The sequence below is a fragment of the Mauremys reevesii genome, linkage group 3 (assembly GCF_016161935.1).
Source record: "Mauremys reevesii isolate NIE-2019 linkage group 3, ASM1616193v1, whole genome shotgun sequence".
In the NCBI taxonomy this organism is placed as follows: Eukaryota; Metazoa; Chordata; order Testudines; family Geoemydidae; genus Mauremys; species Mauremys reevesii.
In genome coordinates, this window is record NC_052625.1 from 54,466,422 (window position 1) to 54,492,693 (window position 26,272).

Consider the following 26,272-nt stretch of genomic DNA (forward strand, 5'->3'; position numbering starts at 1 on the left):
TGTACTGGAATGTATTTACCCATGTCATGCCATCACAGTTGAAAGCAGCAGAAATACCAGACATGAAGCCCCACTGAAGGGACTGCTGGCAGGGCATTCTCTAGGAGAGTTTTATGGCTTTGGAATTTACTCACTTTGTCCAAAGTAGTCCAAATTCAATGACCTACAGGAACACAACAAAAGCTCATCTTTCCACCCTCTCTTTTCTTCCCCCGACCCTCCCAGCATTTGGGGAAACGGTTAGGGGGAAGCAGGAAGGGGAAGATTAATTGAGTTATTTGGTTTGTTGGTAGTGGATTGCGCTGATTGTATGGCTGTGCTTTAGTTATATTTGGTTATTTTTTCTTGTTTGTACAAAGTTCTGCCAGGAGTCCCTTGAGAATACAGATAGGTACTCTTTATTTAGACTTGTATGAACTAAAAAAAAAATCAGTTGTTCAGAACAGACTAATGTAGGATGTATGTGTGCAGCAGACTGCTAGAACTTCTGCTACTAAACAAGTAGCAAGAATGTACTTGTGTGTCTGGATATACTTTATAGTAAATAGTACAAGTCCCATCAAATTTAAGTAACCTGCACACATGGACCATTATAAATATTTCAGTTAAATGAAAAACTGGATGTGTTGGCTGTAATTGTTAAGGCATAAGAGCACTGCTGAGTCTCATGCAACCGCATTGCATAGGTCATTTCAGTCTTTATGGCAGCTCAGTTCTGGTGAAGAGGTGATTATTAAAGTTGGATAACGTCATAATAAGGAAAATGACAAATTGTTCAACGACAGCTAAGAAAGAAAAAAGTGCAGAAATGCACCAAACCCTCGCTGAATGTGGGATTTGGGATCCACGCGCAGTACTGCGTTATAGCGGGGACTGCGTTAAAATGAATTGAAATTAATTAAATTTGGGATCCATAGCCGTGACCGCATTATAAGCGAATTTGTGCTATACAGACGCGTGTTCTAGTGAGGGTCCGATGTATGACAAATGTGATTCCATTTTACTCTACCATGGTTCTTATATTATGCCAGGGACACATACTATGGTGATCGATGCCAGTATAAAACTGTAAAATAAAGGGGTCCAGAATAACATGGCTGCCTGAAGCCTGAGCTCTGAGGGGGATATCAAATTTATCTGCTTCCATCAACCCTCAAAACCTATTAAACGCCCCAAAAAACAACAGATTTGAAGAAGGATTCTCCAAAAAATCCAAATATTTAAAAAAAAGAGATACCTCAACTAAGAAGAGTGTAATATATTACAATAAGAGGGGATTTGGAGGGATGTCCCAGGGATAGTAGAGATTAGAGAAAATAGAGAGGGTATGGGGAGGAGTTCTTAGGGGTTCTTTGTAAATGCTCCCCATGTAAATCAAATGATCAGATGGCAATCTATCACTAAGGACATATGTTAAGGTCCCACAGATGGAGAATGTACCTTCTTTGGATTGCAAGAGAAGCAGTGCAAGTGTTCATACGACTAGTACAGGGGTTTCAGGTTCCACAAAACACAATCATTTTGGAACTGATTTATATGCTATGTTGGTATTTTACTTATGGATTCAAAGTAAGGGGAGAGGAGAGGGAACCAAGGAGGTCGGGGAGATTATTACAAGAAATAGATAGGGAAACTTACAAACAGAAACCAAGCCATATTCAGACACACAATCATGAATGCAACATAATAAGAAACGAGAGACTGACCACGCACGGGTTTGTGCCAAACAGCTAAAGAACAGTAAGTTTTGCAATAAGCTAAATAGAGACAAGGTGGGTGAGGTAATATCTTTTATTGGACCAGCTTCTGATGGCAAGAGAAACAAGCTTTTGAGCTTACACACAGCTCTTCTTCAGTCATGGGAAAGCTACTCAGTGTCACAGCTAAAAACAAGGTGGAACAGATTGTTCAGCATAAGTAGATGACAACATATTGTAAGAGGTTGTTCAAGGTGCCGTTGCCAGTTAACACCTTTGCAGGTGTTAACCTCACCTTGCAGGGTCATAGAACCTGGACTCCAGCTTGACCGTCCGCATAATTAAACAGCCCCTTAGCATGAGCCAGCTGGCAGAGACCCACCACAAGTGTCTAATTGTAGTGTAGACATGCCCTCTGAGTAGCTTTTCCAGATCAGAAGAAGAGCTCTGTGTAAACTCAAAAGCTTATCTCTTTCACCAACAGAATTTGGTCCAATAAAAGATATTACCTCACCCATTTTGTTGTTCTGATATCCTGGGAACAACACAGCTGCAAACAATATGCTAAATAGTTTCTCTCAATGGCTCTTCCTTATAAAGTAACATCTCTGAATGTCAAAGTGCTAAACAATATCATTGAAAGGAACAGCAACTGGAAGAACTTAAAAAACCCACTCTCAGATTATTGCACTCATTTTCAGGAAGGTCAAAGAATGGACATGAAAGCTAATTTGTTTCAGCAGACTTTTTTGCTTCAGCTAAAGGAAAAAACAGGAATGGGAATAATATTTGCTAAACATGCACCTTTTCCATTAAAGATCAATTTAAGGATAAGCAGGGATGGTTTATCTTGTTGGAGGGCGCAACTGCAGGATTATTAAAAACAGTGGGCTCAGTGTATGCTCCCAATCAAAAGCAAAACCCCCTTTTGTTAAGGACTTCTTTAAAATACTGCAGCACTTTGTGGGAAAAATGGTTACTAACCTTTCATAACTGTTGTTTTTCCAAGATGTGTTGCTCATGTCCATTTCGTGCTAGGTGTGTGTGTGCCACCTGCACAGTTGCCAGAGGTTTTTTTCCCCTCAGTGGTATCTGTAAGGCCAGCTCTAGCACCCTCTGGAGTCACACTCTTGGTGCTGTTGCTAGGCCAAACGAGCACCGCAAACTGGCATTGTGTCTGACCAACTACAAACCACAGTAATCTCCTGTGGCCAGGAAATATCCAAATATGAAAGTACGCATCCTTCAGGTCAAGGGCAACATACCAGTCTCCAGGGAGGGAATGATGAAGGCCAGGGAGACCATACGGAACTTCAAACTTTTGAGGTATTTGTTGAGGTCTCGCACATCCACGATGGGGCATAGGCCCCCTTTGGCCTTTGGAATGAGAAAATACCAGGAGTAAGAACCTTTCCCTCCTCGTTCCACAGGAACTTCCTCTACAGCCCCCAGTAGTAGGAGGGCTTGCACCTCCTGGGCAAGCAGGTGCTCGTGAGAAGGGTCCCTGAAGAAGGATGGGGGTGGGAAGGAGGGACAGAAAGAAATTGGACGGTGTACCATACTACCACCGTATTGAGAACCCAGTGGTCTGTAGTTATAGCGGTCCAAGCAGGGAGGTAAGGCAACAAATGGTGGGAAAATAAAGGATGAGACAGATCCTGGTTGCAGGCTGGGGGGTCCCCCTACCACTAAAGTATAACAGTTCTTACTAGTTTGGTAACTATCCACTAAGTACAACTATTTACAAAGAAAAAAGTTCAAAGAACCACTGAATGGGAACCACTTGCTAGAGCCAGGGGCGGCTCTAGACATTTTGCCGCCCCAAGCATGGAGGGTCCGCTGGTCCCGGGGCCAGCGGACCCTCAGCAGACAAGCTGCCGAAGGCAGCCTGCCTGCCGCCCTCCCAGCACCGGCAGAGCGCCCCCCCGTGGCTTGCCGCCCCAGGCAGGTGCTTGGAGCGCTGGTGCCTGGAGCTGCCCCTGGCTAGAGCAAGGGGAGCATTTCAGCACCAACACTGGTAGTAAGAAGGAATTGGAGGAAGGGGGCTGGCGGCATCCTTATACTGTGCATATGGCAGCCACTCCAGACGGCACCAGAGCCGGCTCCCTACGGATACCACTGAGGGTAAAAACTTCTGGCACCGGTGCACATGGTGAGCGCACACACACCTACAATAGAATGGACATGAGCAAGCACTTGAAGAATGTATGATCATTTGAAGGACTGCTGGGGAGCAGGTTAAGTTGGTCACAAACTTATTCAACTTATTTCAACATCTGAACAAAATATCTTTTCAATGTAATATTTGAGATATGATACGTGCCAAATCAGAATGATGATGAAATAATCATTTTCTCTAAACAAGAAGTCTCGTTTTAGATGCATTATTCTTATAACCTGGAATCATATTTTATTTGCATATCTTTGTTCAATAGCTATGTAACAGCAAGCAATATTATGCCTAGACAAATAATTTTTATGATTTTCACTATAGACCAATATTCTCTAGGTTATCCATTGCTAAAACAATTTTTAAAGCAGTTATAGTCAAAGTAAAATAATATAAAGTTGCACAGTGATTCTCCCAGTGCCTGATCTGAAGCCTGTTGATGTTAATGGACTTTGGTTCAGGCCCAGGTTATTTCACATCAAATGTATTCAGTTTGTAAGTTAAAAGATGATTTTCCTATCTTCTAGCCCAGGGGTCGGCAACCTTTGGCATGCGGCCCATCAGGGTAATTCGCTGGTGGGCCATGAGACATTTTGTTTACGTTGACCATCTGCAGGCATGGCCCCACGCAGCTCCCAGGGGCCATGGTTCGCTGTTCCCGGCCAATGGGAGCCGTGGGAAGTGGCCATCGCCTCCTGTAGCTCCCATTGGCCGGGAACAGTGAACCGTGGCCACTGGGAGCTGCGGGGGGCCGTGCCTGCGGACTGTCAACATAAACAAAATGTCTCGCGGCCCGCCAGCGGATTACCCAGATGCTCCACGTGCCAAAGGTTGCCGACCCCTGTTCTAGCCTGACAAACTCCAAAAAGAGTTAAGCTGTTCCCCCGCACCCGTTACATCACTAGTATCAACTTATCCTTGATAGCAAACTAGCTGTATTTACAGTAACATGTAAGAAACATAAGAAAGCTGTTGTAAGGGATTATGCTGCTACCACTCACATTTTAGTAGCAGTATGTAACTATGCTAGCTGTGTTCAGAGCTAAGTGCAAACTGACTTTTTATTTAACTGTTAAAATGTAGTGAAATATTTAGGTCAGAATGAATTTATACTACTTATTCCTGCTTTTTTATTTTTATATATTTAAATAGGTCACAATCTGACTTTATATTCAACTAAGCTTAAGGAACAAAAGGTATGAAGCTAAAGAATACTATTTACAAAATAAGGAACATGTATACAAGGAAACAGTGTAACAAAAAGACACAATCTTATCTTTAGCATTACGTTTACTACTTAATTCTTTCATTTTTGTGCTCAAGACAATCTGATTCTTCTAGGCCTCACCCTTTTCACACATCAAAAGTTCTATATAATCAAAGTTTCTCTAACAATTTAGTTGATGTATGAAGCAGAACATAGTATTTGAAATGCTAGTAGTAGAAAGATTGTTTTGGTTGGCTAAATAAGTAAGTGGGTTTCACTTGAAGACACAGGTAATATTTTTTGTTGACTAAAAAAATCACTTTTCTGAGTAGCCACATCTTACAAAGGGCAAGCATTCCAAAACTATTCTATTTCAAACTGTTTGCACAGTTTACATGTTGCTGTAATTTCCTTGTCCTTTTCACAAACAAAATATTTGGGTTGAAATAAGAGCTCTCTCCTCAATGGCACAAACAAGTTATGACTCACTACAGAATCAATGGCAAGTTTGGTAGTGAGGATCAACAATTTTATACATGCATGAATATCTGGCAGGGAAAATATTAAAAAACCCTGGAAAAATAAATTATTACTGTGACTGAGCCTTGCAGAATCATCATGAAAATGTACCATCACATGCAAAACATCTACTTGCTCATTCTCATAATGATGAGGAAGCAATTTTACTTGCTTACCAAAAAAATTGCCCCAGGTAATCAGCTGAGCAAAATTTTGCATACCAGTTATATTTCTTTCACTATTCCCTCTTGCATTTAGAACTTTTTCCATTCTCCCTTCCTGCCAGCATACTGCTAATTAAGGGCACATTGTAACTGAAGACATTAAATATCATCTTCATTCCTCATCCCAATTCCCCCCAATAAAGGTTTAAGGCAAGAATTTTATCGTTTTTTATTTTGATTAAGAATTCACACAAAATAATTAGATCAACTATGAAATGTGTAAAGACTATACATTAAAGCAATGTATTTTTGATTCATGATTAGGGCTAAAAAAGCAGTTCATTTCATTTAAGTGTCCTACAAACTTTCAGTATCTTTTACAAGTTTATAAACTGGGAATACAATCGAAGACTCACATTTTACTACCATTTGGTATTTACTGCATAATTTATGTTTATTTGTGTTTATTACATACAATTGTTAATTTAACCAAATGAAATGAAGGATACCCAAGTGTCTGAAACTGACAAGTAGTACAGATATTCAAATAATTTCAAATATTGAAAAGTAATATTTGAAATATTTGAAATTTGAAATTTCTAAATTTGAAATCTTCGTTAAAATTTTTAACAATCTGGCAGGAACTGTTCTCTACACTAAGGTTTCAGACAACACATCTAGGTTAGGCTTAAATTCTAAAGATTCCTTCAGAAAACCTTGCAGATATAGCTCAAGAAGCCAGGATGTTGTTACTCTGTTACTAGTGGCTTCTTTAAAAGTGAGACACTGGAATTAAGACAACAATGTGCCTATTAAGCTTACCAACTAAAGCACTGAATCAATGGGGGCTAAACTCCCAGGACTGGGGAAGAGATGTTAGATTTTCTTCATTTGATTTCCCCTTTTCATAATAAATTAAGATCTTATATAACAAAAGAAAGAAAACTCTGTATAAAATTCACAACATTTTCTCTAGAAAGGAAAATCCTCAAACACATCTTGAGGAAAGAAAAATTAAGATTTAATTTATTTTACACATTTCTACAAGTAACAGATGAACTGAGAAAAAAGTTTAAAAGCCTTACCAGTTTCCTGTGAATTCAACACTTCTAAGGCATGCATCATGGCACTTGCGAAGACATTGGCATCTTCTTTACTGCCAAAGTTAAGACCATACACCTGTCTAGCATCACGCCACTGGTGGAAGGTCTGTGTAGCTTGATTATACTTCAATCCTTTTGGAATGGCACAATTTATTACCACCTAAAATGATAAAGTAAATACTTGTAAATACATTTTAAGTCTCAAATATTTACTGTAATTTTCCTAATACAATAGAGCTTTATTTAATTACTTGCCTGTAGCCATTTTTTATTTAAAAATTTTAAACCTGTTTCTAACAGATAACACTTAGCTACTCATCAGTAACACTAACACTCAAGCCTGGTCTACACTAGGCGTTTAAACCGGTTTTAGGAGCGTAAAACCGATTTAACGCCACAACCGTCCACACTAGGAGGCACCATATATCGATTTTAATGGCTCTTTAAACCGGTTTCTGTACTCCTCCCTAACGAGAGGAGTAACGCTAGTATCGGTATTAACATATCGGATTAGGGTTAGTGTGGATGCTGATCGACGGTATTGGCCTCCGGGAGCTATCCCACAGTGCAGCAGTGACCGCTCTGGACCGCAATCTGAACTCGGATGCAGTGGTCAGGTAGACAGGAAAAGCCCCGCAAACTTTTGAATATTTCCTGTTTGCCCAGCGTGGAGCTCCGATCAGCACGGGTGGCGATGCAGTCCGAAATCAAAATAAAGAAAGAGCTCCAGCACGGACCATGCGGATGTGATCGCTGTAAGGGCAGGCAAATCCGTTCTATCAGCGCTCCGTTACAGAAGATGAAATTCAGAATCCTTTTTTAAAAATCTCCAGACAGACGCCATAGCAGGGACTCAGCGCACTGCAGCGTGACAAGCGTAACGGAAAGCCAAAGAATCAAATGGACGCTCATGGACTGGAGGACTGAAGCTATCCCACAGTTCCTGCAGCCTCCGAAAAGTATTTGCATTCTTGGCTGAGCTCCAAATGCTTCTAGGGTCAAACACAGTGTCCGCGGTGGGTCAGGGCATAGCTTGGCAATCTACTCACCCCCCCACCCACCCCCAGAAGCGAAAGGGAAAACAATCCTCTGACTCTTTTACATGTCACCCTATCTTTACTGAATGCTGCAGATAGACACGATGCTGCAGCCGTCAACACCAACATCCTCACTCCCCCCCTGCCATGGGTGGCTGATGGTACAAAAGGACTGGTAACCGTCCTCGTCATCAGCCTATTGGCACATGGGGCAGTAACCATGCTGACTAGCATCCGTCAGGTCGATCAAGGGCGCCTGGCCCTAATTTTTTCTGGTGGATGGTGCAGTATGGCTGGTAACCATCACCATCATAGCAACAGGGGGCTGAGCTCCATCAGCCCCCACCCTTCATGTGTAAAGAACAGATTCAGTTGCCCCTAGACTAGCAGAGGGATGCTGGACTTCTCTCCTACACACTGCTTAATGTCCTGTCTGGACTATCATAGCAGCTGGAGGCTGCCTTCCACTCATTTCTCACTAACAAGTCACCATGTCTTTTTATTCCTGCATTCTTTATTACTTCATCACACAAGTGGGGGGACAATGCTACGGTAGCCCAGAAAGGCTGGGGGAAGAACGGAATCAACAGGTGGGGTTGTTACAGGAGCACCCCCTGTGAATAGCATACAGATCATAGTTTCTGCAGGATCTGACACAGAGCAGCTGTGCTCTCTGGTTCTATGATACAGTGGTTATCTAGTACACTTGCCTATATTCTAGGCAGGACTGATTCTATTTTTAGATACCAAAAAGGAGGGATTGACTCAGGGAGTCATTCCCGATTTTGGCTTTTGCGCCCCTGGCTAAGAGCAGCCGGGACACTTATGACAGCAGCAAATGGTACAAAAGGACTGGTAGCCATGATCATCTTAGTTCCAATTTATGGAAGGGTTTGGATGGTGCAGTATGGCTGGTAACCATCTCTTCTGTCATGCAAAAGCAAAAGCATGCTTCTGTGTAGCGCTGCTGAATCGCCTCTGTGAGCGGCATCTAGTACACATACGGTGAGAGTCACAAAAGGCAAAACAAGCTCCATGATTGCCATGCTATGGCATCTGCCAGGGCAATCCAGGGGAAAAAGGCGCGAAATGCTTGTCTGCCGTTGCTTTTCCAGAGGAAGGAGTGACTAACAACATTTACCCAGAACCACCCGCAACAATGATTTTTGCCCCATCAGGCACTGGGATCTCAACCTGGAAGTTCCAAGGGGCGGGGGAGGCTGCGGGAACTATGGGATAGCTAGGGAATAGCTACCCACAGTGCAACGCTCCAGAAGCCGACGCTAGCCTCGAACCGCGGACGCACACCACCGAATTAATGGGCTTAGTGTGGCCGCGCGCAATCGATTTTATAAAATCTGTTTTACAAAACCGGTTTATGCAAATTCGGAATAGTCCCGTAGTGTAGACGTACCCTCAGATACTCATCAGAAGGCTAAGTTTGCTTCTCCTTTTAAGCCAAGTCCCAACACTGCCTCAAATCTGTGGTGAAAACCTGGGGGCCACCAATTTCTGCATAATTTAAAGGTTTAATTTTGTACTTCTTTTAACTATATGAACTTTCTGATGTGAACCAAGACAGCGTTTTCTTTTGGACTTTGAGAAGTACTGTCCCCTTTTCTCTCAGTGGGGTGTTACTTTGCTATCATTAAGCTTCAGAGTTCAATGTCAACTGTTTTTTCTATGACCATTTCATCAGGAATAACCTTGTAAACTGTAAAAAGAACAGGAGTACTTGTGGCACCTTAAAGACTAACAAATTTATTTTAGCATGAGCTTTCATGAGCTACAGCTCACTTCTGTAGCTCACGAAAGCTCATGCTAAAATAAATTTGTTAGTCTTTAAGGTGCCACAAGTACTCCTGTTCTTTTTGCAGATACAGACTAAGGGCTTGGCTACACTTACAAGCTGCAGTGCTGGTGGAGGCTTTCCAGCGCTGCAATTACACCCCGTCCACACTTGCAGGGCACAACCAGCGCTGCAACTCCCTGGTTGCAGCGCTGGCTGAAAACCCATCCCGGCAGGGGTATAAGGAGTGCAGCGCTGGTGATCCAGCGCTGCTCAGCAGGTGTGGACACTCACCAGCGCTTTAATTGTCCTCCAGGGAATAAGGAGTTATCCCAGAATTCCTGTTCAGCCACTCTGCACATCAGTTTGCACTCTACTGCTCTTGCCTCAGGTGACCCGCCCTTTAAATGCCCCGGGAATTTTAAAAATCTCCTTCCTGTTTGCTGCAGCCAGGTGTGTGTGGAGTGCAATCAGTTAATCTTTCCAGGTGACCATGCCTCCATGCGGCAAACGAGCCCCAGCATGGAGCAATGGCGAGCTGATGAACCTCATCAGTGTTTGGGGGGAGGAATCTGTGCAGGCACAGCTGCGCTCCAGCCATAGGAATTACGATATCTTTGAGCAGGTATCAAGGTCCATGCTGGATAGGGGCCATGATCGGGACGCACTACAATGCAGGGTGAAAGTTAAAGAGCTGCGGAGTGCCTATTACAAAGCCCGCGAGGGCAATCGGCGATCCGGGCTGCCCCACGACCTGCCGTTTTACAGGGAGATGGACGCGATATTTGGGGTGACCCCACTGCCAATCCCAGGACAACGATGGACACTTCTGAGCAGGCTGGGGACAGGAGGAGGAGGCGGCGGGGGAAACCGCGAGTGAAGCTCCTGGGATGGGGGAAGGCACCCCAGAGTCCCTGGAGGCATGCAGCCAGGAGCTCTTCTCAAGCCAGGAGGAAAGTACCCAATCGCAGCAGCCAGCAGTTGCAGAAGGACAAGCAGAGGAGCGGGTTACCGGTAAGCGGCTTTTATTTTCTGGGTGGAAATGTTTCTGGAGAGGAAGGGGGGTTATGGCTGCATGCATGCCAGACTAGTAGATGTGGAATAGCCCGTTGATGTGGTCTATCACGTCGCGGTAATCTGCTTCAGTTATCTCAGCAAAAGTGTCATCCAGAGCGTGGCCAATATGCCTGTGCAGGTTTATAGGCAGAGCCACTGTGTTCCTTGTCCCAGTCACGCTGACGCGTCCGCGCCACTGTGCTGCAAGTGGTGGGGGGACCGTTTCTGAACACAGGCAAGCCGCATAGGGTCCCGGGTGGAATCCACATTGCTCTAAAAGAGCCTCCCGCTGTTCCCTAGTGACTCGTAGCAGGGAGACATCTTCCAGGATTAACTCCTGTGAAAAATGTTGGGAGACTCTTTAGTGAAGAGATAGGGAGATAGTGAAGATCACCCCTGCAGCTGCATCTTCACTCAACCCCTCTATCACTCCAGATTACCTGAAGCAACCAGCTCCCCTCTATCAATCAAGCCCCATTTCTCCCTCTATAAGCACCCCTCACTCACCATTTCGTGGCTTCTGTCGTGTTATGCGTGTGGTAAAAGAATGCTAAAGTGAGAACTCCCTCAGTGTAACAATTCATGTCTGGAGATAGTGGATACAATGCTGCCCCTGTTAAATGTTGTCATTTCTGGGTTTCTACAGTGACCTTGACTACTGGACTGAGCAAATGTTCCACAGCACAAAGGCTTCAAAATTTGAGAAAAAATCCCCGAAAGAGCAAAGAGGACATGCTGAAAACTGTTCTTCATCACTCTGCTAGAGAGAGTAAGGAACTGAAGGAGTGGAGAGAGAAGGAAAGCATGATCCGCCAGAGACATTGGCGTAGAAACGCTGTGGCAAAGAGGAAAAGCATAAACCAGCTGCTAGAGATCCTGTCGCGCCAAGCGGACTCTCTCCAGGCTATCGTAGCCATGCAGGCAGAGCAGTCCCGTGCTGCCCCACAGCCCCCCCCGTCCCAAAGCTTTTTGCCTTGTGCCCCAATGTCAGCTCAAACCACCTTTCCCCAGCATCCAGGTTCTTACCACCACCAGCTGCCTCCAACACCTGTACGTTCACCAACCAGCCCTGATACCTACCACCACCCTTACCCCATGCACTCAACCCCCATCACCATGCAGTATATGCACCCTGAAGTGCAGGATTCATTAAACAGCACTCCAGACAGGACATATGCAAACTTGTGACTGTACAGTTCACCAACCCACACCCCTTCCCTCTTGTGTTCATGAAAAATGTTGTGTGTCTGTCTGTCAAGGAAGTTTTTTTCTTTTCAATAAAACAATTCTTGGCTTTGAAAACAGTCTTTATTATAGCAGATAGTGAAAGATACCTTAGCCCAGTAAAGAAAGAGGCACTGCAAATCATATTATTATTATGGATAATAGAATAACAGTGTAAGCAGTGCAATTCACTCCCATGCAAGGCAGCAAACATTACTGTTGGCTTTCAGCCTCAAATTCTTCCCTCAAGGCATCCCTAATCCTTGAAGCCCTGTGCTGGGCCTCTCTATTAGCCCTGCTCTCTGGCTGTGCATATTCAGCCTCCAGGACTTGAACCTCGGTGGTCCATGCCTCACTGAATGTTTCACCCTTCCCTTCACAAATATTATGGAGGGTACAGCAAGCGGATATAACCGCGGGGATGCTGCTTTCCCCCAAGTCTAGCTTCCCATACAAGGAACGCCAGCGTGCCTTTAAACGGCCAAAAGCACACTCCACAGTCATTCGGCACCGGCTCAGCCTGTAGTTGAACCGGTCCTTGCTCCTGTCAAGCTTCCCTGTATAGGGTTTCATGAGCCAAGGCAGTAACGAGTAAGCAGGGTCTCCAAGGATCACAATGGGCATTTCGACGTCCCCTACTGTGATTTTCCTGTCTGGGGAAAAAGTCCCTGCCTGCATCTTCCTGAACAGGCCACTGTTCCGAAAGATGCGTGCATCATGCACCTTTCCAGGCCAGCCTGTGTAAATGTCAATGAAACGCCCGCGGTGATCCACAAGCGCCTGGAGAACCATAGAGAAATACCCCTTACGATTAACGTACTCTGATGCCAGGTGGGGGGGGGGGGGGCAGAATAGGAATATGCGTCCCATCTATCGCCCCTCCACAGTTAGGGAAACCCATTTGTGCAAAGCCATCCACAATGTCCTGCACGCTCCCCAGAGTCACGGTCTTTCTTAGCAGGATGCGATTAATTGCCTTGCAAACTTGCATCAAAACGATTCCAACGGTCGACTTTCCCACTCCAAACTGGTTCCCGACCGACCGGTAGCTGTCTGGAGTTGCCAGCTTTCAGATTGCAATAGCCACCCGCTTTTCCACCGTCAGGGCAGCTCTCAATCTTGTGTCCTTGCGCCGCAGAGTGGGGGCGAGCTCAGCACACAGTCCCATGAAAGTGGCTTTTCTCATACGAAAGTTCTGCAGCCACTGCTCATCATCCCAGACTTCCATGACGATGTGATCCCACCACTCAGTGCTTGTTTCCCGAGACCAAAAGTGGCGTTCAACGGTGCTGAGCATTTCCGTGAATGCCACAAGCACTTTAGTGTCACACGCGGCAGGAGAATCGATATTGATATCATCGTCAAACTCCTCACTGTCACTTTGGAGCTGAAGGAATAGCTCGACTGCCAAACGTGTTGTGCTGGCGACACTCATCAGCACAGTCCTCAGCAGCTCGGGCTCCATTTGCCACAGAAATCACGATTCACACAGAGAGTAAAACAGAAAGACACTCACAATGGCGCCAAACGTTGCCGGAAAGAGTGAATGCTGGGATGTGAAGTGATGCACCACGGGGCGTTGGCACACAGGAAGCGGAATGACCCGCACACTTCCTTCCCCTTCCCACAATACTCAGCGCCAAAATGGGACGAGGTGCTCTGTGGGATAGCTACTCACAATGCACCTCTCAATACAGCGCTGGAAAGTGCTGCAAGTGTGGCCACACTGCAGCGCTGGTAGCTGTCAGTGTGGCCACACTCCAGCGCTGGCCCTACACAGCTGCATGACCAGCGCTGTAACTCCCAGCGCTGCAACTTGTAAGTGTAGCCAAGCCCTAACACGGCTGCTACTCTGAAACTTGTAAACTGTGAATGTGTGTGTGCTTGGATATCAGAAGCTGTTTACAACCCACAATCCAAAAGGCTGTCTTTGAGCTTTAACATGTCTGGTGGAGTGGCTTTTCTGTGCATAGCAGGCAGGGAGAAAATTAGAGTGCTCTTGGAGGTGTTAAGTAGAGATATAGGTAGTTTAACAAGGAGATAAGCTTATTTAAACTCATTTGGCAGGTAATTGCAAGGTTTAACATGGACTTCACTCTAGACAGCTAACAACTCTTTTTGCCTGCCAAGCAATGTTGAAAGTTAGATAAGGGTGGTGCTATTTGTGAAAGCCTCTGGAAGTACTACTCAAGAGATTAAGAAAAAGCAGTGGCTAAGGAAGTGGTCTTCTAATGAGCAGCACTGTACATGAAGTGATCTGTTTAAAGTGTTACAAATATACTGAGATGGGGGTTGCTTATATGTGGTTCACTACAATGATGAAAAAAGTCTGCGTTAAAACACAGCAATTATTTGCACTAGACCATATCAGTTCGCTTACAAATAAAAGCAGTGACCATTCTTATTGATCCTCATATCCCTGTGACCTTCATAATATATGTTTTATAATACTTTAGAGAGTGTATAAGGAAAAAATGCAACTGCATCAGACTAAAATCCTACATAAATGTGTATGCAAATACTGTGCAACCCTTGAATTCCTGGCAAGTTACCTCTGTGACCCTTTTAAACCATCTTGGTGCCCTCCCTGATCCTGATCTGCTCTGTGGACTAGTGAGGTGTCTGATATAACTTAGATAGCCCCAGGGGCCAAAGTTATGGCAGCCACCCAGGCTACTGCACAGCACATAATCTCTGCAGCCACGGTTCCAGAAGACCCCTCTAGATCAGGACTTTCAAAGGAGTCTTTAGGCAACTGACTTATAGTGATCTTCTGCAGTTCCTGAATGGGGGACAGCCAGATATGGGACTTTTGGGGCAGAGCAGAGACCCCTGGCTGCCCCTGTGCATAGGAGCTCAAGGGGGCACATACCGCTGCTTCTGGGAGCCACATGAAGTGGCCCTGACCCTGCTCCCCGGCTGGAGCGCCAGTGCACCGAAGTGGGGCAAACCCCAGACCCTGCTCCCCAGTGGGAGCTCAAGGGCCAGCTTAAAACAGCTGGCGGGCCGGATCCAGCCCTCGGGCTGTAGTTTGCCCACCCTTGCTCTACAAGGACACGTGATGAGACCACATGTCTCTAGACTCCATCTTGGAATGTCAGTAATTTTCCACCGACCCGTCTGGGAACCATGCTTTGAAACAGAGTTCCCACCATATGCAAAAGCTATATAAGGCAGCAAATGACGTCATTTGGGGTTCTTCACTCCCCACAAGACAACCCTGGAAACACCTGAGGAACAAAGACTGAATTGGGGGAAGTGCTGGACACAGGCTACAGAGATTTTTAGCCTGAGAATGAAACTCCTGGGGATTCCAAGCTGTAAAGCAAATGCTAAGGGCAGCTTGCCCCTTAAGAATCTGCAGCCTGCTTATATCATCTCTTAGGGTGAGAATCTGCTATTCATATCCAATCTATTTAGTATATTATGTTTAGTTTGCATTTTTTGTTTATTTGCTAGGTAATCTGCTTTGATCTCTTATATTCACTTTAAAAGGATCTTTTGTAGTTAATAAACTTGTTTTTGTTCTGTCCAAACCAGGGAGTTGGAGTGAGGTGTGTGGGAATCATAATTTGGGGCAAAAGGCTGTTGCATATACCTCTCCAGATTAAGCTCATAAAATTCACCACCCTCCCACACGCTGTAAAGTTCCCTCTGCAGTGCAAGATGGTATAAGTAACCTTCCTATGCCCAGTCTGGCCATAGAGCCTGCTCATAACTGCAGCCGGGTGTGTCCCTACCTGTATGTATGCATGCTGGTGAAAGTGCATGCTGGAGGGCTTTGTAGCTTGTCACAGCAGTACAGTCTGAGAGGGAGACCAGGCTGGTGGGTCAGAGTACTCAGTGGTACCCCAGTTCCAGGAGGCACCAAGGGGGAGCCCATCACACCTCCATCCTCACAGGGTCCAGGTGCTCAGGCTCCAGTCCAAGTCTGAATCTCTACACAGTGATTTTTCAGCCCTGGAGACTGAGCCCTGTGAGCCCAAGTCAGCTGACCCAAGACAGCCATGGGTTTTTTTATCCCTGTGTAGACATATCCTCAGATTCCACAGTGAGTTTACAGGGCTGGCAGTTTGAAACAAAATCTTTACATGTAAACTGACGGGAGTTGATCTGAAAGCCATTAACACCAAAAATATGTACCTGTGCGATACCAAAGTCATTTTACAGAGCAGAACTGCCGTATTAAAAGATTTTATGGGCTCAGACCACAAAGTTTTGTATGCAAACATGGTAAGAGATTTCCAGAATAGAAGACTTTAAACAATTTTTCTATCTATTCTACCTTTTTTATCTATTTGAGAAAACAGACCTTATTCTGCTTCCATTACATCAGCTTAAAACCACAGTAATATCAATAGTTATGTCTACAGTCACACCAGTTTAACCAAAACTGCACTTTGTCCATATTTCTTTAATTGAAATTCCACAATGTAAATCTGCATTAATTTACAGTTAAGGTAACTCAAGTTCTAGCCCTTATTTAGTAAGTTTACTGGTGTTAACGCTAAACCTTGAGAAGTATGGAAGTGATCAGTTATGGTAACATTTTATTATTGTTGTAGTTTATGGATTTGCTTAATATTGATGTGAAAATTCACCAGAAACATTCCCATAACTACATTAGGTCTAATTCACAAAATGTATAGTACCAGTGAATTTTCAATATATGCATCAATATACACTTCTCATGGGACATGATAGCCACAGATTAGTGATGCCTAGGTTACATACCTTGAGAAACAAACAATGTAATTGGAATGTATAATGTAAATGTTGACATTAATACTAAGTAAATCATTAACTGTAAGAACAACAGAATGTTGCCTTAGTTTATCATGTGCATACATTAAAATTCAGTATTTTTGTTTTTGAAATAGTTCCTATATATTTTCTATAAAGGTTATACTATTCACTCTAGCAACCTTAGCTAAGTTTACAGATGATACCAAGATGGGAGGGGTTTTAAGTGTTTTGGAGGATAGGATTAAAATTCAAAATGATCTGGACAAACTGGAGAAATGGTCTGAAGTAAACAGGATGAAATTCAATAGGAACAAATGCAAAGTACTCCACTTAGGAAGGAACAATCAGTTGCAAACATACAAAATGGGAAATGACTGCCTAGAAAGGAGTACTGCAGATAGGGATCTGGGGGTCACAGTGGCCCACAAGCTAAATGTGAGTCAACAGTGTAACGCTGTTGCAAAAAAAGCGAACATCATTCTGGGATGTATTAGCAGGATTGTTGTAAGCAAGACACAAAAAGTAGTTCTTTCGCTCTACTCCGTGCTGATTAGGCCTCAACTGGAGTAGTGTGTCCAGTTCTGGGCACCACATTTCAGGAAAGATGTGGATAAATTGGAGAAAGTCCAGAGAAGAGCAACAAAAATGATTATAGGTTTAGAAAACATGACCTGTGAGGGAAGATTGAAAAAATAGGGTTTGTTTAGTCTGGAAAAGAGAAGATTGAGAGGGGAGATAACATTTTTCAAGTACATAAAAAAGGTTGTTACAAGGAGGGAGAAAAAATAGTTAATTTCTGAGGACAGGACAAGAAGCAATGGGCTTAAATTGCAGCAAGAGAGATTTAGGTTGGACATTAGGAAAAACTTCCTGTCAGAGTGGTTAAATACTGGAATAAATTGTCTAGGGAGGTTGTGGAATCTCCATCACTGGAGATTTTTAAGAGCAGGTTGGACAAACGCCTGCCAGGGATGGTCTAGATAATACTTAGTCCTGCCATGAGAGCAGGGAACTGGACTAGATGACCGCTTAAGTCCCTTCCAGTCCTATGATTCTATGATTTTAAAAAAGTGTAGACAGTTAACGGCAATCTCAGAGTCATCTGTAATTCTACCAGTTGAGTTAGATCTACACCAAAGTAATTTCACAAATCACAACATGACAGGAACTAGCGTATCAGCATGTACATTTTGCTTCATGGAAGACTGTCAATCCTAAATACTGTATTATTTCATACCTTAAATTTAGTTCAGCTTCAGAGAAAGATAGTCCAATTAATATTTCTGTATTTTTTTCTTTTAAATGAAGGTTTGTCAAACTTTGACATCAGAAGTAAAATGCCTTGCCCTTATAATGGAATCATTTTAACACTAGAGAGATTAACATCTACTTATTCTTTGTAGAAAAAACAAAAACAAAGGTATTCTACTCAATTTTATTTAATGATTTTTGTCCAAAGCACACGGCATAGTTTTAGGGCATCACCTACACTACAGAAACTGAGTTGGGGACCTTATTACAACATGGCTGTCTCCTGACTAGAATACAAAAGGATAAATTTTGTAGCATTGACTGTGTTGCAATTAAGTTGCATAACCAGGCTAAAGCTGTAGACATGTCCTCAGGTTCCCCAAAATGATTTCTGTAAGGCAAATGTGCCCTTCCACAGCACAGTAGTGTCCGAACAAAAACCATGTTCCGTTTCCATGGATTCACATGCATAATCAGTGAATTAGAAGCAGCATGTGCATCTAGATATGAACATACAACTTTATCCTGATGCATTAGCATGAGTTAGTTGTTCTCCGTATGTCAAACACTGTAGGAGCAGAAGACAGGGCTGCCCAGAGGATTCAGGGGGAGTGGGGCAAAGCGGGGGAATTGCGGCGCTTGTACTCACCCGGCAGCGGTCCGGGTCTTCGGCGGCGGAGCGCCCTTCAGTTGCTCCACGTCTTCAGCAGCACTGAAGGGCCCCCTGCCGCCGAAGACCTGGAGCGACTGAAGGGCCCCCGCCGCCGAAATGCTGCCAAAGACCCAGATCGCCGCTGAGCCAGGGCTCGCTGTGCCCCTGCGGGGCCTGGGGCAAATTACCTCACTTGCCCCACCCCCGGGTGGCCCTGGCAGAAGACAAAAACTCCACAAACTAAATCTGTACATGTCTATTAGATTTAATTTACAAGGACTGAAACAAGGGAGAGCTGCACATTTGACAGCTTCTCTTTAACCATCTCAATGACAACTGCCAGAAAATAGTTAAACATAAATGAGTTTTGTCACTTTTGCTTCTCACTACATTCACCCTCATGGACAATTGAATGTTGACGAGATACCCAATACAAGAGTACTACTACTTTCACATCACCCTCAGTAGCATTGGTGCCCAAACTTTTCCTCTCGAAACCCCCATCCCCGAAATCAGTAATGGAATGTGTCTGCAGACCCTTGGGCCAAAAGCTGAGCAATGGCCAGGAACAGAGCTGCAGCTGTGGCCAGGAGCAGTGCCAGAGTGGAGCTGGGAGCAGAGCAGGGCTGGGTGGTGTTCCCTCCCCACCCGTGGGGATTGGCCTGGGCCCCACAGCATCCCCCTTGATGTTCCTGCACACCCCCCTTAGGGGGCACGGCCCACCACTCTACGGTGTTGAAAGAGTGGTGGAGCTAAACCATTTCTTGACTCTCAAAGCCAAGAATGCCACTTTCGTCATGCAAGAGATGTAAAACTTAGTTTAAATTATTCTAAAGACTTGATTACAGGGGAAAATTATGCTAGTATAAACTAGGATGTGAATTTAAACAGCTGTACCAGCATTAACCCCACCTCATGCAGACACTTATTCCGGTATGACTGCCTTTTTTTATTCACTATATTTAGCTTAAACCTCTTTCCCAGCAACACCAAAAAAGCTGCTCTTTCACCAGAATAAGAGTAACCGCAACGGGTGTCACACTGGTAAAACGTTCCACTGTAGTCATGGCCTAAGAAATGTTTGTCAGACACACTACACTGGACCAGTACACGCTGTAAAGACTTCATAAAAGACAGAAGACAGAGAATAGAAAAAAGCTTAACTAAAAAGATCTAATAGCTCTTGCCTCCCTGTAGGTACTTGTTATGTTACAATAATAAAAAACAGAGTCCTCAGTAAATGATGATTTATGTGGCAGAGAAGAGACTTTCCTCTTGGCTAGAAGATGGTTTGGTAGATCAATCACTGTTCAAGAAAGGTGGTTTCAATTGGACAATGAGGGCCTTAACTCTCCTCACCTTTGTCATGAAGGATAAAGAAATCCTAAGGATTTGCCAAAATGAGAAAGTTTTTGCAAATGATGTTTTTGTGTAACATACCACAATAACTGCATCCACAAAACCAGCTGTTACCTGCTTCCCCCTCAATGAGTGTGTACACAAAGCACTGACTTTTTTCCAAAATAAGTAATCAGTATTCTGGATGAGTATCCTATGGTGCTTTGTCCTGATGCTGGCCTCTATGCACTCTGGGATGTTTCTTGTGCTATATTGTAGAATACCTGTTAGAAGCCACTGGAATTCTGGGATTTCGGATCGTACTTGCAAGTTTCCATGATTCCTCCCCTGATATCCCATCATTTAACTGCCTTTTGCAACCTGGCATCATTTTCAAAACCTCTGTTAACCAGCATGGAGGGATCACTTCTGCATGCCATGATCCTGACATTTACTAATACACAGAGGCTGCTGCACATGTATTTGAGATCATGCTCCCAAGTGATGGCTGCTTTGGAGGCTAGCTGTCACACTACCAAGCTGATCTGGCTAAAGGAGGAGGAGGAGGATGTCAAGCAGCTACTTGTGGATGATCTTTTCCTGGAGCAGCTTCACTGACTGCAGAGCAGTTTCTGGACTTCTGAAATGAGCAGTAACTGGTAGGAAAGGAAAGTGATGGAATCCTGGGGATGACCAGCAGAATTTCAGATGACAAAGACCACTTTCCTAGAGATCTGCAGGGAGCTCACCACAAATCTACAGCAACAGAACACCAATGTGTGGCTTGGCGCAAGGCTGAAGACTTCACCTTGCAGAAATCCAGCCTGCTGTGGGCCAGATGAGAATATAGCACCCATCTGCACAGCTACTGCACACAACGTGCCGCTAAATAAAAATACTATGCCAGCATGGATGGCAAGTGTTATTCCCCATTATGACTTAAAGCGGCTAGAAGCAGCAAAATGCACTCTCAGGAGTTTTCTTGTGCACTGCAGTGTACATGACAACATTCAGTTTCAAACAAATTTTTTTAAATTGTTTATCATACCAATTTCAACAAGCTCACATACCACCAACAGCACATGTACCAATGTTTGCAAAACCCTATTCTAGAGCAATTTCTTTACAGCCTCCTAGGCAGTTTTATTCCCACGGCACACTACATTTACATCTGTAACTCCAGGGTGAAACATCATTTTATGAATGTATTTGAGATTAAAAATTTGTATCTAAAACCAAAGATGTAATTGTTGCCTAGCCCCTTGCCAATGAAGTCAAATTTAGACACTGACATATCAGTGATACTTTACTAACTTCTGTTGTCCATTATCTCACCAAGTTAAGAATTCACCATCCACAGTTGGGCAAAAACTCTTGATAGATATCCAAAACTCCGGTGTAAAGTGCTGAGCCTTTTCTGCCATTCTTTTAATCATAGTTCTTTTAATCATAGTGATTATTTTAGTTGCCTTCCACTGCCATTCTAACAAACCTTACACAATATCTCTAAAGGTGTTTAACTTATGGATGAGACTGTTAATAGCTGTAAACTTAAAGCAGTAATATTACAGGAAGGTTATAGTTAGAAAATTTTTTCTCTGATTTGCTAAGGGGAGACAAACTGGGAATATAGAGAAGAAACATTTAAATATGTTGTAGCAGGAGCAGGAAGAAAAGGACAACTTATTTGAGTTGACCTAGCTTAATCTCTATCACATCACCTCAAACAGAAGTAAATGAAGTGGAAAAAAGAAATGAAAAATGATGTCAGTTCCTGGTTACAACAACTTTCTATATTTAAGACATCAGCACTTGGAAGCATCCAATGTAATAATTTAGAAGTCCTATTTCATAGATTAAAATCAGTCATATACCACATACAACAGAATCATCTCTACTAATATAGTAGAAATTCACTCACGTAAGAAGTAGTGCTGTCAATTAATCACAGTTTAACTCAAAAGATTAACTGCAAAAAATTAATTGCGATTTAAAAAAAACACACTTAATCGCACTGTTAAACAGAATACCAACTGAAATTTATTAAATATTTTTTGATGTTTTTCTACATTTTCAAATATTGATTTCAATTACAACACAGAATACAAAGTGTACAGTGCTCACTTTATATTATTTTTATTACAAATATTTGTACTGTAAAAATGGTAAACAAAAGAAATTGCATTTTTCAATTCATCTCATACAAGTACTGTCATGCAATCTCTTTATCACAACAGTGCAATTTACAAATGTAGATTTTTTTTTGTTACGTAACTGCACTCAAAACCAAAACGTAAAACTTTAGAGCCTACAAGTCTATTCAGTCCTACTTCTTGTTCAGCCAACACTTTGTTTACATTTACAGGAGATAGTGCTGCCTGCTTATTATTTACATCACCAGAAAGTGAGAACAGTCATTCACATGGCACTTTTGTAGCCGGCACTGAAAGGTATTTAAGTGCCAGATATGCTAAACATTGTATTCCCCTTCATGCTTCAGCCACCATTCCAGAGGACATGCTTCCATGCTGATGATGCTCATTTAAAAAAAAAAGTGTTAATTAAATTTGCGACTGAACACCTTGGGGGAGAATTGCATGTCTCCTGCTCTGTTTTATCTGCATTCTGCCATATATTTCATGTTATAGCAGTCTCAGATGATGACCCAGCACATGTTCATTTTAAGAGCACTTCCACTGCAGATTTGACAAAACACAAAGAAGGCACAAATGTGAAATTTCTAAAGATAGCTTCAGCACTTGACCCAAGGTTTAAGAATCTGAAGTGCCTTCCAAAATCTGAGAGGGAGGAGATGTGGAATGTGCTTTCAGAAGAGTTAGAAGAGCTACACTCCGATGTGGAAACTGCAGAACCCAAACCACCAAAAAGAAAATCAACCTTCTGCTGGTGGCATCTGACTCAAATAATGAAAATGAATGTGCATAAGTCTGCACTGCTTTGGATCATTAGCAAGCAGAACCCGTCATCACCATGAGTGCATGTCCTCTGGAATGGTGGTTGAAGCACGAAGGGACACATGAATCTTTAGCACATCTGGCACGTAAATGTCTTGCGATGCTGGCTACAACAGTGCCATGCGAATGCCTGTTCTTACTTTCGACTGATAATGCAGCCAGTTTACAGTATCTCCTGCAAATAAAAACAAACTTATTTGTCCGAGCAATTGGCTGAACAAGAAGTAAGACTGAGTGGACTTGTAGACGCTAATATTTTACATTGTTTTATTTTTTTTTAGTGCAATTATTTTTTTTTTTTACATATTATACATTTGTAAGTTCAACTTTCATGATAAAGATATTGCACTAGAGTACTTGTATTAGGTGAACTGAAAAATACTATATTTTTATAGTGCAAATATTGGTAATAAATAATAAAGTGAGCACTGTACACTTTGTATTTTGTTGTAACTGAAATCAATATATTTGAAAATATAGACAATATCCAAAAATATTTAATAAATGGTATTTTATTATTAACAGTGCAATTAATCATGATTCTTTTTTTAATTGTGCAATTAGTCACTTTTTTTTTTTAATCGCTTGACAGAAGAAGTTAATTTCTTATTCTCCTACTACACTGGACTATGCGGATAAGATTTCACAAGCACAAGAGAATATAACTACTAAGGGAAATCCTGCAGAAAGGTATCATCCTAATATGCAGTCACACCTCAAAGTGAGTTCCACGCTTATATCTCATGTGCCCAGTTTACAAGCAAGAGCACTCTAATTTTGTCATCCTTACTCTCGCTAAGTAGTACTTTACTATGTAAGAATTCTCTGCAGGGGTTCTCTCTTAATATGCGATTGAGTGCAAGTAAGGGTGGCAAAGAAAATCTTTTTGGAGCCAATTCTAATTGCAAGCCTGTAAATTCAGCATAACAACAGAAACTAGGCTCTTCCTGGTTTATGGATCACCAGTAAAATAATTTGTAATCAAATTTTGTTCAGAACTGTTGCGTGGGACACACTGAATTTCAATTCTCTCCTATTTCCTTATATTTGCAAGACTAGGAGACGTAGTAAAAATTAAAAAAACCTGAATAACTTCATGGTTTATGATGAATCCATATGTTTGCAGAAACTTTCATGAATGGTTTGGAGAAGAAAGTCATGTAATATTTTAGCAGAAAGAGATAGGATTTAGGAAAACTAAACTGCTTTTTGTTAATTTGGGACCAACATTCTTAGCAGTAGCTGGTGTCTATTCTTTGTAGGAACTGAAGCCATAAAAGTGAAAACTATTCACTGTACTGTAGGACGTAGCCAAGGGATATTGTGCTGAGCACCCACAACTCTCTGATTACTTGAGATCAAGCTGACCAGAAGGGACAAACTGGTTGAGAAATAAATGGGGGGGGATCCTGAAATTCAACTGGGGTGCAGTCCTCGTACGCACCTTGAAAACGCCTATCTCAAACCTCCCTGATGTCTCACGGGACCACACTGGGCTGCCGAATGAGAGGGAGAGGGATGACGATGTTTAAACCTCTCTCTCTCTCCTTTCTCTTAACAGCACACTGTCGAGGAAGCCCCCATGACCTGGATGGTGAAGACAGCTGGAACTGCTTCCTCGCAGCTTGCGGCATGTGAAGGCCAAGCACACTCAGGATAACCTGAGAATCCTTCAGGCCATGCAGCCTTGCATCCGTCTGCTCCGAAAAGAGCACATTCCCTTCAAAGGGAAGGTCCTGGATGGACAACTGCATTTCCTGGGAGAGACCTGAGAATTGCAGCCATGAACTGCGCCTCATTACCAAGGCAATGACTCTGGCTGCTGAGTCAGACGCATCCCAAGCCATCTGGAGAGAGCCCCTCGTCACCGCTTGCCCTCCTCCAGAATGGCCACAAATTCCTAGCTAAGGTCCTGAGGCAGGGAGTCCTGTAACTTATTGAGAGAATCCCATAACTTACAATTGTATCTCCCCCACAGGGCCTGGTGGCTAGACACCCTGAACTGGAGACTGGCGGTCGGATAAACTTTCCTGCCAAAAAGGTCCAGTCTCTTTGTGTCTTTATTTTTAGGTGTGGCGCTTGCCTGACCCTGCCTATCCCTTTTGTTGGCTGCTGATACTACTAGCGACCCTGGAGGCAGGTGGGTATGCAGATATTCGAACCCTAGGGCAGAGACGTAGTACTTCTTTTCCACCCATTTGGATGTTGGCGGAACAGATGAAGGGGTTTGCCAGAGTGACTCAGCAATTCTTAATACTCCTTCATGCACCAGTAGTGAGACCCCCGCCAGAGCTGTTGCCGTTATCACATCCAACAGGGTGTTTGACGGCTCCGCCAACTCCTCCGCCTCCTAGCCCAGGTTGGAGGCCACCCTAAGGGCAGGTCGACGCTGTGAGTTCGACTTCTCGGAGTTCAAACTATCACGTCTAATCAAGACGCGATAGTTCGAACTCCCCGCGCGCTCCGGTCGACTCCGGAACTCCACCACCGCGAACGGCGGTGGCGGAGTCGACCTTGGAGCCGCGGAGTTACACCCCGCCACGTCTGGACGGGTAAATCAGTCGAACTAGGGTACTTCAAGTTCAGCTACGCTATTCGCATAGCTGAACTTGCGTACCCTAATTCGACCCCCCCCCCTTAGTGTAGATCAGGCCTAAGTAAAGCTTGGTGTGCTCTACAGCAGAAGTTCTCAACAAGGGGTCTGCGAACCCTTTCAGGGGGGTCCGCAGGGCCCCACAGCTGAAACCCAGAGCCTGAGCCCCAGCACCTACCGCAGGGCTGAAGCCAGAAGCCGCGGGGTTGAAGCCCTGATCCCCGGTGCCCCCCGCAGGGCTGAATTCCGGAGCCCTAGTGCTCCCCCCGGTGCAGAAGCCCATCAACAATGAGCAGAGTTGGGGGAACATGGGGGTGTTGCCCATCCCACCCGAAACTACAGTGCAAGAGCAGGGCAGTCACGGGGCAGCTCCACCACCCCCTTCTCTCCCCACCTTCTGATCAGGTCGGAGGCAGGAAGCCAGAGCTGGGCAGTGCGGGACAGCTGCTACTCTGTCTGGTACCATGGAGCAGGAAGCCGGGGCGTTTCCTCCTCTGCTGCTGCTGGGGGTTGAAGCTGCTCCTCAGCTCCCAGCCCCCCTTGTTCACACAGCCAGTAAGAGCTGCCTGGGTGGGGGACCCAGCCCCATGGCTGGCAGAGCCCTCAGGGAACAGGAAATGCAGAGGAGCATTAGCTACCCACTTCCCCGCACCGAGCTACCCCCTCTGCGTGCACACAGCCCCTAACTATTCCCCTTCCTGAACCCTGAGCTCTTTTCAAACTTTTTGAGCTGTGCCCCACACCTTTCAGT

The 26,272-nt window shown here is 43.9% G+C and overlaps 1 protein-coding gene across 15 annotated transcripts in view; it reads right to left on the minus strand.

Moving 5' to 3' along the window:
* Window positions 1-26,272, minus strand: part of ENAH (ENAH actin regulator) — a 175,219-nt gene that overhangs the window by 74,059 nt on the left and 74,888 nt on the right. For all 15 annotated transcript variants that reach the window (XR_005596167.1, XR_005596175.1, XR_005596174.1 and 12 more), the window contains one exon: window positions 6,843-7,020. Coding sequence is in view for 6 of the 15 variants with exons in the window: in XM_039530281.1 (XP_039386215.1) it covers window positions 6,843-7,020 (178 nt within the window). In the remaining 9 variants the exon portion in view is untranslated. The remainder of the gene's footprint in view (window positions 1-6,842; window positions 7,021-26,272) is intronic.